At 27.8% G+C, this 11,978-nt stretch overlaps 1 protein-coding gene across 1 annotated transcript in view; it reads right to left on the bottom strand.

Annotated features, from left to right (window-relative positions):
- Positions 1-5,405, bottom strand: part of LOC106686717 (transient receptor potential cation channel subfamily A member 1) — a 19,035-nt gene extending 13,630 nt beyond the window's left edge. The window contains exon 1 of the mRNA XM_014430171.3: positions 5,203-5,405. Coding sequence (XP_014285657.1) covers positions 5,203-5,297 — 95 coding nt within the window. The 5' untranslated portion in view covers positions 5,298-5,405. The remainder of the gene's footprint in view (positions 1-5,202) is intronic.
- Positions 5,406-11,978: the final 6,573 nt, after the last annotated feature.

The raw sequence follows: 11,978 nt of genomic DNA, 5'->3' as shown, positions 1-11,978 counted from the left end.
CATGGTTTTTTACCTCCATAACCACAAAATTATGTCTTTCTGTATTAATTTCGTGTTTTTTTTTTTTTTAGTGAGTGTATTTAACTCATATTTTTTACCTCCATTACCACAAAATTATGTCTTTCTGTATTAATTTCGCGTTTTTTTTTTTTTTTTTTCAGTGAGTATATTTAACTCATATTTTTTACCTCCATTACCACAAAATTATGTCTTTCTGTATTAATTTCGTGTTGTTTTTTTTTTCAGTGAGTGTATTTAACTCATGTTTTTTACCTCCAATACCACAAAATTTTGTCTTTCTGTATTTATTTCGTTTTTTTTTTTTTTTTTCACTTTCGGATTCTACCCTTGTGGTAATACCTAAGCGATTGCTTCAACTCCACACTTAATATCAGACAGCTGAAGTATCATCTTCCACCCTACAGAGGTTTTTTCCTAGATTGTTTCATCATGGAAGTGTTAAGTTAAATATACTATGTTTTAAAAAGGAATATTTTAATTTTTAAGAATATAATAGCAATATTTTAATCAAGAAAAGTTTGAATTAATATTTCAAAGAAGTAAAACGATTCTATAAGGACTATTTAAAAATCTTAAGGCATAAAACATCATTTAAAGATGAATCTATTATAGGGAGAAAATATGCAGTGTGCCGATAGCTTCTTATGGAAGTTTGGAAAGAAGAATGAGGAGAGCTGACATTCTACAGCCATTTCGATTGTTGTAGGATTTTTTTATAAATTTAGATTAATATGTAGAATAAATGGGAATCATATTGAGAAGAAGAATTTAGTGTATTTCTTTAAATTTTCTAAAGAAGTTGAACAATTCTGAATTTTTATTAGAAACTAGTCTACAGAACATTTATTCGTCTTATAACTTATTTTTGGGAGGTAGAAAAAAATGTTGCCACCATAATTGTTACTAAGTAGCATGCCAGCGAAAATGAAACTTAAACAGATGATAGTACAGTAATAGAATCATGTCTTTAGGTAATCGTTTATACCTAGAAAATACTACTACCTAATAAAATATTACATTTAATCAATCAGGAACTAACAATTCCTTAAAACCCATCCCATCCAATGAAGTTTTACCATTTTAAGATGAAGAAGAATTAATTTGTTTGGCGGAAGAAAATTAATTTATCTGTTGAAATATTTATGAATATTTCTTTATTATATTATTTATATTTTTCAGAAAATATTTATATTATTAATCTTCAAAAAATGTGCAACCTATAATTAGTTTGAAACATAAAATCTCATTAGCATAAAGTTTTATTTAAACCATTATTTTGTAATCATTATCTTCATTAATAATATCAACATTTTTCAATTCACTATTAAGATAAAAACGACTAAAAAGTTATTAATTTAATTTTTTTTTTTGAAGCAGATACTAACTGTAATTTTTATACTGTAAAAGCACCGTGAAATTATAAATGATTTTCTTAAAATTTTGGTTCCATTCTATTCCAGGTTTAACAACCTGATTGATTATGGCCCCCCCCCCCAGTTTTGATCCTAATTACGCCCTTGATGAGATATGTCATATATAATATGAGATATTACGCCCTATCTAGTAAAAAATATGAAAATAGAACAAATAACAATTTTATTCAGATTGCCGTTCCGGACAATTTTGCGGCATCAGAAAACAACTAGTCTATGAAAAATTGAATAAATGACAAACTTTACAGCCGAAGTTGTAGTTGAGATAACTCGTAGATTGCGTTCTTTTCTAGGACACCAATTACGAGTTATCTCGTCCTGTGTTCACTTGCCATTTTTGTGCAGCTGCGATGAAACTCGAAATATATCAGGACTAATATCGATAGATGGCTTCTGGGAAAAGAACAAAAAATCAATGCTGCCATGAACAGAAAATTTATTAAAAAACGAACAGAAAAAATAATTATAAAAATCAGTTCAAATCCAAGAAATAAAATAATATTTTATTGTATGTGGAACTTTTTAAAACAATATTCCATACAAAGGGTTTTCTTCTCTTTACTGGCTGGACAAAAATAACGCGCTTCTCGGAGTTTTTTTGCTTGGGTATGAATATGGACGGGTATCTATGATTCAGCTTTAGATAAGCGACAGGTCGAAGCATGTCCGTGCGTATCTGCGTGCGAATTAACTCGTAGTTGGCTTCCGCGAAGAGATTTCTGTTACAGAACCCAACTACGAAGTAAGGCATCCGTATGACTTTTTTTAAAAAAAAAAACACATCTTTTATGCCTTTTGCTTATAACTATGGTATAGAATTGGCGGGGAAGGATTGCCTTTTTTTTAGTGTTATGATCTCCTCTTGTGAGATTATGACATGTCGTTCATCGACCAACCTACTCGCTGTAATTGTCCGTTTGAAAAGTCAGATAAGTAAAGCTACCATGGGTTTTTAATGGTATCATGTGATTAAATCAAATTGTCATTTTAGGCCATACTTCTGAAAATTGACGTGGCCATCAGCGTGTTAAGAGGCCGCCGGACTCCATCTTTCTTAAGATGGGCAAGCTCAGGTAATTTTTCATAAAGGATTTTAAGTTGTTATTAAAATTGACGTATACTTTCCAAACCCTTCGGCAACTATCACCATAAACAAGGGAGGCCCCTTAATGCGTGTCATCCAGACTCCTACAAGATCACGGAGGTCAGTCATTTCACCCCAATTTTTCATTAATTTAGTGAAAACCACGTATAATTACTAGTCAAAATTTATGAGTCTGCCAAGTATAGGTAGGGGGAATACAAAACGGTGGCTGTTTTATAATGTAAAACAATAATAATTTTTCACTAGAAAACTCACTTGCACTAGAAAACCTAATAGAACATCATTTGAAGTAAAATAAATTTGCAGAAATATGATTAAATTACAGTCATTCTTTCTCGAGATACGGTTTCTTAAAAAGCAACATTTCAAGTAACATATACTGAAAAATCAGTAGTTAATGAATTTATTGTGGGAAATCATTATCTCCGGAACCACGAGAAGTATAGATGTCGATTAGCACACAAATGGAAGATTTTTTAATGTACTATTGAGTAGTTTAACAATATCTTCGTAAGTGCCCGTCGTGTTTTCCTGATATTTGCCAAAAGATACTCAACAAGAATAATATAATAAAAATCAAGTATATGAATTAATAATTCAAAATACAACTAAGCTGATCATATCATTTACGATTATCACTATATGTCAAAAAAACATCATCGCATATTTAATATTATTAATTTATCAAAAACTGCGTATTAGACAAAAGTTATTCATAATATTCAGAAGACAGGCTTCCAGATCTAAGTTTTAGGTTTTAGGCTACAATATAAAACTAACAATTTAAGATCTAATTCTTAGAGTACTGCCTGGATTTTATACAAATTCAGGGTTCTTGTTGCACGAGACAACTTGACAAAACATGATAGCAATGATCCAATGCCGTTCCATCACAATCTGTACAAGGCTTCATTGGATCCAATGTGCTTTACTCTACATATCAATATTATTTACAAAAATTAAATACATACAAATACAAATAAAAATACAGTTAACGTTATTCCTCGAGGTCAAAACAAAAATATCACACTAAAACAATCTGTATCAAGAATCGATTCACACACTTGTTTGTTTTTTTCTGAAAAAATAAAACAAGAAAACGAAAAAAAACAAGAGATCAGAAAAAAATCTAAATGAAACCTGATAATTCTTAGTTATGGAAAGTGAAGATTCTTTTGGTAGTGAAGTCAAGTCTGTATCATCATCCAGTTCATCTCCAGCGCACTAAATTCTGGAATTTATAATGAAAAATCTAATTTTGAGACGGATTTGTTAAAGTGATTTTTCCGATACCACGCGTCCAGAAGGCCTTAATCGCCAAAAACCAAGGATTCGCATGCAAACATAGCGGAAAATTGAACAATAGTAAAGATGATGATCGTTTGTTTATTTGCTTTCATTAAACAAGTTCGCGTTATCTGGCGATTTGTCTTCAAGGCGGGAAGGGAGGGGGTCATATCAGAAAAATCACCAATATAAAATCTTTTTAAAATTTAATATTTTAGTAAAATGAGACACGATCTAAATCCAAATTTGGACATACTGGAAGATTACTGATTGACCGTTTGTATTAATAAATGGAATATGGTCCGGGTACGGTCAAATGAAACTCAAATAGTAATAACTATTTTTATTTGAGCCAACGTTTCGCCCCATGTTGCAGGGCCTCGTCAGAGCTGTTTTGACAGAAGTCAAAGTCAGATTGACTTTCATTTGATCGCACCCGGACCACATTCCATTTATTAAAATCTCAATGGTCCCTCTCCCAGTTTAAATGTGCTTTAAAAGCAACGAGTTAGCAATGAAACAATTGCTGATCCGATACCTACAATTCCTTAATTCGTTAAGGTCAGTCCTTTCCTGGTCGCTTCTTATCTTAACCTCTTTGTAAACATGCAGCGTGATAGCCCGGGTTTTCCCGTCTCATTTTTTTTTTTTTTTTTGCATTCATTGTCATATTGCCATGTACGCAAGCGACTCAACTGGTGTTCAAAACTTTCATCATCTTAAAAAAATTAAGAATATTTTTCCCAACATAATACAAAATCATGTTCAAATATTTCAAACATTTTATGAAATAAGGCAAATATTTTCTTGTTAAAGTTTTGTATATATGTAGCTACTAGAAGTAAAGAACATAAATTTAACATTGTGATGTTTCCTAACAAATAGCGGTATTATTTTAACTCATGTAACGATTTTTTAATACATGAGTGCTTTTCATCAGTGCATACGAGATAAATTTTTTTTCTACTAAAATAAAAATCACACAAATGATTTCTCACCATCCACGATGTCAATCACCAATGATAAAATATATACATATCCGGCTAGTTTTTGTAGACAACTAAGAGGAACAATATAACCATTTGACTTCAGATTAATGACAAATAAAACGTTAATTTAAAATTTCAATGTTCTTATGATTTCGTTCAATTGCTTCAATAGACCTGTTTTATTTTTACAAATTTCAAGTTTTGACTTTGAATGCAGATGTTCTTTCAAGTTAATGATAACAAACGTTTTATAAAACCTGTTGATTTAATTATAATTTGAGATAAGCAGTTTGTCATACGCTAGGTCGTGATAATTTGACAGAATAAAGTTCTTTGATAACTTTGCAAAGAAGGAGAAATTACTCACTTTTTGACTTTCTCGAGATCCTTGCTGTAAACAGCTTCCAGAAGTCGGGTGTTGAGCCTTTTCAGCTTGTAAATTCTGTTCTGATCATCAGCCATCGCGATAACAAACTATCACATTCAAATTGCTCGTAACAAATCGCAAAGCGTATACTATTTCTGGTATTAGGGTACGGGAACACCCAACCACGTCTGGCGCCGAGATTACACTGAAGTGAGAGCCTATATGACGTACTTGAACATGCTAGCGGTATAGCGATGAATCAGAACACTTCAGAGAAGTCATTGTTCTTTTGTAATTGTTAATAATTGAGGAAAATTTGTAATCAAAATCTATTTTTAGAAATTTATAGATCACCAACTAAAACCTTTCATAAGGAAGTGAAGACTCCAAGAAATGGTGTCCTAAATATGTTATTAAATAATTTTCAAGACTTCTAAATATCTGTTATTAAATTGGTGGGATTTCTTAAAAAATAAATTGTTCAACAACAAAATTATTACTTGATTGAGTTCTAAATATTTAATTTAATTTTTTTAAATTTAAAAAAATTTAAATTTTATTCATATAATTTATTTTCATTAGCCAATTTAACATGAGTAAAGATTTATTTAATAAGTATTAATATGTATTGTGACAGCATTGAAAATTTGTCCTAATTAACATTAGTATTATTTATTAGACATATTAATTACCTTAAGTTGGTTGGACTAAAAATGATTAAATATTTTTTATATTATTTATTTATTATAAAATAAATAATTTTTGAAATATAGTTATTTTCGAATTTTTCTTCTTCTTCTTGTTAATTATTAATTTAACTAAGAATTTAATAGATGATTGAGCACTGATTTTTAAATATATTTAATAAGAATTTATTCTCCTAGATTCTCTCATTTCGGCTTTTTAAATAAATATACTGTTGAATACCGGTTCAGAAGCTTTTGATATTAATAGATTTTAGCAAATAATACTTTATTTCTAGTATTGATATTATTTTTAAGATATAATATTTTGATATGTTAATTTTTAGTGTATAATGTTTAAATTTTTTTGTAATAGGTAAACGAAGCAGAATTTCCAATATTTTCGTATATCTTATTGTTTTATAATACGTTTGGTGACCTTTTGGGACTGAGTCCTCTTTCTTTTAAACATACTTGAACAAACAGACAATCACTATACTTAAAATAGTATAATTACAAAACAATTATAACTCAAAAATTTTTAATAATGTGTAAAACTAATCATCTTACATATTACAATAATATAATTGTTAAATACTGCTAGATAAAAAAATTATATTAAATTAAATCTGTACTGCTAAATCCCATGAAGGATTAAGGGTACATTACTTTTTAAGGAAGAGCTGTAACTAGACTAATGGTTGGGCAAGGAGGTGATTTGGACAGAATCATGCTCGACCGTCAGATTTTTACCCAATAAATTTATGAGGCTGGGTGGATCCTTTTTCTTAGTCAATTTAATATTTAAAATACCCTATTTTATTACCTATATTAGTAATAATGAAAAAATTAAAAAGGAAAAAATGATTAATTCTCTGCATCCCCCAATGATACAGATTTTAATGTAACTTATTATTATCATTTAAATTATATTAAAAAATGCATATATGTATTGATTGATTATTATTTAGTTGAAGATGGACTAAATTTGTAAAGGACAAATACGAAATAGATTAAAAACAAATACTAAAAAAACCAAAACAAAAAAACTTGTTTGATTAGAAAAAAATCATGGCAAATATTTTTAAATGATTTAAAAAAAATAAGATTCTTAAATTCACATTTTTTTTTAATATACATAACAGAATTATATTCATGTTAGGATGAATATACACTATTTTTAAATTTCTCAAAATTTAATTTCATGTAAACAAAAACTAGGGTATGCAAAAAAAGCTGTAGCTATGAGGTCAAATATTTTTAAATCAGTAAATAAATCGAAATGGCCTTGTAACTGCTCAAAGGATACAGTTTATACTCAGAACAAACTTGGTTGGATTTCTGAATCAGTATCAACCAGAATATATTCAGATTCAAATAATTGTCCAATATTTCTAATTTGCAATGCTAAAACTAAATTTCGAGAAATTTAACAATTTTATATCTTGTCTGTAGTGATAATCAACAGAAAACTGATCTCTCAAAACCTATTTAAGGAGTTTCAATTAATGAAAATAAAAATTATTTATTTATTTTTTAGAATAAACTAATTAAATAATTAAATAATATGTTTTAATTATTATTTAAAAAGATGTTCATTTCTTCATTAACTAGTTATAAAATTTTTCAGCATAAAGTTAATAGTAATAAACACGATTATTTTATTGAAATATGATTAACATCTTCCTCCACTGGAAATGATCACTTATCTTTTATTCTATAAAATAGAAAACTCTTGCTTAGTCTTTAATTTTACAGAAATAATACTGTGTTCTGCCAATGCTGTAACCTTTATATTTTAAGAGTTTTCTGTATGTTGTGAGATTCTGGACATCATAAACATTACACTGAAATAAAATTGTTCGCAATTTCCAAATTTTATTTTCTAATTACTTCTTGATTAACAAACCTTTCAATTGTTTTCTTCATGTTTACTGAATTTGAATTATATTTGTTACTATCGCACAATTCTGATTAAATATTATGGTAGTCATATTCCATTAAGACTCTATAGATATTTCCTGTGAGGGTTGGCACAATTCATTTTAAAATATTTGAACTTTTATCATTTCCAATATTACCAATTTTTGTCATATTGCTTTCAATATTATCTGTTTATGGTAATCCTTAATTATCCTTTGTCTATTGATTACCATTTTTTTTTAATCTTTATCATTATTATTTGTATTCATTGTAATATTGATTCTATTCTTTTCTATTATTATTTTTATTGGATCGATAATTGTTTACTTGTACTACATTTTATTAATTATTTTTTATTATTAATTTTCATCAATTTTTTATGAACTTCTTCCATGCAATATATATTTTAATGTGTCCTTTTTCTGTCCAGATTTGTATATAAGTGTATATGTTTAAATATTTAATAAATAATTTTTAAACTTCAATTTATTTTAGAAAAAAAATATTTTGAGAGAAAATGCCAGAGAAGATAGAACAGTATTAATTTTAAACAGAAAATATATTTACAGGGGAAAATTACATGATTCTGAATGTAGACTCAATGGTTTTAAAAGTGTACGACTTTGACTGCTTCATTCATCATTTGATGCTGAATAATTTTGTTTTGATATTTTTTTTTAGTTTTGAGATAAAAACTTAATAAAGATAAAGTCTCCTAAATTAAATTTCTAATTAGTACATATTTAATTTTAATCGATATTTAGTTAATATTTTTTTTTTTTAATGTTATTGCATATCTTTTTTATTTTCAAAGTTTAGTTTTGTTTTTAGAAAAAATTTTTGTTTTCTATATTTAAATATGTTTTGCTTAAACATTTAACTGTAAACAAAAAAAAAAAAATTCCTTCCCAAACCTTAAAATCATTATTTATTATATTAAAATAATTCTTAAAAACGGTTATTTTTTATTTTACTCTTAGAATTGCTTAATTGTTACAATTCCTTAGAATTACAAAATGAACAATTATTGAGGTAATTGAAGTTCATAGTTTAACACTTTTTGATGAATTTTCATCAGCTATTTATTGCTCTTTAAGTATCCATTATCTGATTATTAAAATAATTAACTATAACTATACCTATAACTATTAAAAAAGATGACTGGAAAGTTTGTAATATGCTGATTTGTTTAGAGTTGAAACAGCATTAAAATAACTGTGGTCAATGGTCAATATGATTTTTTTTTATTTTAAAGGAAATAAATTTTCATAAGTCAAGAAATTATTTTGTATAATTTTAAGATAATTATAAATGTTAAATCTAACTAACTTTCTTAGTTTTATAGGTATAGTTACATTTATGCTAATATGGTATTGACTGTAAATGGATATTATTAAATGCTAGATGAAGATGGATTTCACTGTTGAGTTTATTGTTATAGACAAGGCAAGATCCCCCTTTTAGGGAAAGTATCACTGGGTATCAGTAAATAGCGTATAGTGGATGTGTTAGCCGGCAACCTAGGTTAAGAAAGTGATTTAGTGTAGGGTTTCAATCTCTAGGCTTTAAAGTTAGTATGAGTTTCAGTTTTCACAATTTTTTCAGCAAACAGTTGATCCATAGAACAACTACTTTGTTCACTCTGTAACATCACTTTAAGTAAAAGTACAAAAGGATTATTATAAAAATACAATTGACTCCCATTAAGTCCACATTACAAGTTTTTTCGATTGGATATTACTCAAGGTTTATAATCCCGTTAAAGCTTGAGCATTAACTCTAACATGTCATCTTATTATGCACATAGCCTATTTGCTGGAGGTAGAGCATACTCAAGCCCATGGTAGACAAGTCTGCTAAAGCAGCACTCTGGTATATTGAAGATAAAAGCAGTAGTGTTTCAAATTTGGACTGGGAGAGTTGATATTTATTTTGAAGTGGATACCAGATTTTGATCTACTTTTGGCAAAAATAAGTTGGAACCATTTAGATAACCTATACTCAGTACTGGACTTCTATCTATTTATTTATTGTAAATTACTTCTGGGATCAGCTTGAGGTCAGCTACAATAGAAAAAATATTTTCTCTTCTATCAGGCCCTACTGAGGTACGTCCCCAGCATAACTAATAACAAAGTGAGTACCAAGCCCTTTCAATGGGTAAAGAAATGCAGAACGTGGCTGCTCACCACATTAACTCCTAGTATTATCAATTAGTCGAGAAAGTCTTTCCTAACTAAGCACTGATCCCAACATCCTTCATGTTAGTAGTTGTAAAAGTTATTAATCTTTAAAAGCAAAATAAAACATCAAATAGATCTAAAAATGTTACCTTAAGGTCTTTGTCATTGATAAATTTTTACATGCTGTCTATTCTTTGAATAACAGCCTCACCTCTGTAACAATTAAATTTTAAGAGATGAAAACCTGATAAACTATAACCCTAATGGTCTTTCAGATTTTGATCTCTAGTATCTGGGGAGTAATTCACCAAGGTTGATAAAAGGTTGTTGATACTTAGTAAACAGTTGGCAATTCAGCTTTACAAGCGATTATTCAATAAATTTTTAATTTGCCTTCAATATTTTTATTTATGATATGCAATAATGTTTTACCTTAAAGAATGGATGCATTTAGTTGTTGCAAATAACAAACAAATATGTGTTAATTCAGTCCTATGTCAGTAATGAAATTAATAAGAAACGCTAACTATATTGAGATATTGTTTCTTAATTTATCTAAAAGATAACATCCTTTCGATAACCTAGCAAACCCCACAAGCAGTAAAACATTTTGGAATTAGATAACAACTGTATTAGAAAACAAAAAGCCAATGTAAGTCACTTGTTATTTTTTTTTTTTAAGTTTTGAGGAACAGAATTAATTTAACATTTCATAACCAAAGCAGGCATTAATTAAAAGGAATATGTTCTACTATACAAAATTTAATGTTTACTCAAAAGGAAATTTTGTTTGCTATGTCAAAATAAGAAATTTAAGAACTATTAAAATAATAGTAATATAGAAGTATTAATTATTTATTATATATGAAGTATTTTTACCCTCCACTTTTTTTTCACTTTGAAATAATGGAATTAAGAAGTATGAAACAGTGTTCCATTAGCAAAACAAGAAGAATATTATTTTTTTCAACAAAAGACTGTTGGCTCAGATTTTATTGTTGTTTTATTAATACACATTTATTTTCATATTATATTTTTTTTAATATTAGGATAAATCTGCACCAGTTATGAAAAATTAGATAAGTCAAAATCATTCATATTTGGTCAATAATTTAAAGCTACAGATCATATTAAAAATCTTAGAATTAGTTTAAATTTTAACTAATTCTTTAATTAGTTAAACTGTAATTATAATTGAAAAAAGTTCTGGTTAGTAAATCATTTCTATATAACTCTCCTAACATTATTTTGCATAATCATTAACAAATTGTTATTGGAATAATATACGATTAAATCGTGTTCTCTACAACTTGTTGAAAAAACATAAGAAAGATTTTCGTCTTAAAAGAGTTCAATGAAAATGTAAAGACAAAACAATTTAGGGCCAGATAATCAATCAGGGGTTAGGATTAGTTCAAGACTGATGAACTGGTCAGACTAGAACTGAATTAGTCTCAGGATAAGATTAATTAGCTATAATTTAATGGGAATTGGCAATAAATTATTTTAGTATCAGAATAGTTGAGATCCAAAGCAGGCAAGTCCAAGAATACTTAGTACCTTGATGTAATTAAAATATTAATTTAGTTTTCAAAATTAAACAAATACATTTATCTCATACCCACAATAAAACATTTTCGGCAAATTTGAATATATTCTTGTTTCATTTTAGATGGAACACCCCAAAATTTAAAAGGAACCTTAGAAAATGAACAAAACAAATTGCTAAAATAACAAAATCGATCTTTAATAAAATATACATGTGTTTAACAATAATATATAAATCTAAAAGTCTTTACAATAAATACTGAAAACATGATGTAAAAAATTATATGATTTAAACAGTCTCATCTTATGTATACTGCAACCAAGTATACTATGGTTTATTAATACATAACCTGAACAGTTTACAGACGTTTCTTAACTTAACTGAGGTGCCAATTTCATTAATCCATTATTCACTAGGTGACTTTGGTGGCACATTAGC

Source organism: Halyomorpha halys, unplaced genomic scaffold, assembly GCF_000696795.3.
Source record: "Halyomorpha halys isolate HHAL.00 unplaced genomic scaffold, Hhal_1.1 Scaffold864.1, whole genome shotgun sequence".
Taxonomy (NCBI): domain Eukaryota; kingdom Metazoa; phylum Arthropoda; class Insecta; order Hemiptera; family Pentatomidae; genus Halyomorpha; species Halyomorpha halys.
The sequence above is the reverse complement of the archived record's forward strand: the minus strand, read 5'-3'. Positions and strand labels throughout refer to the sequence as shown.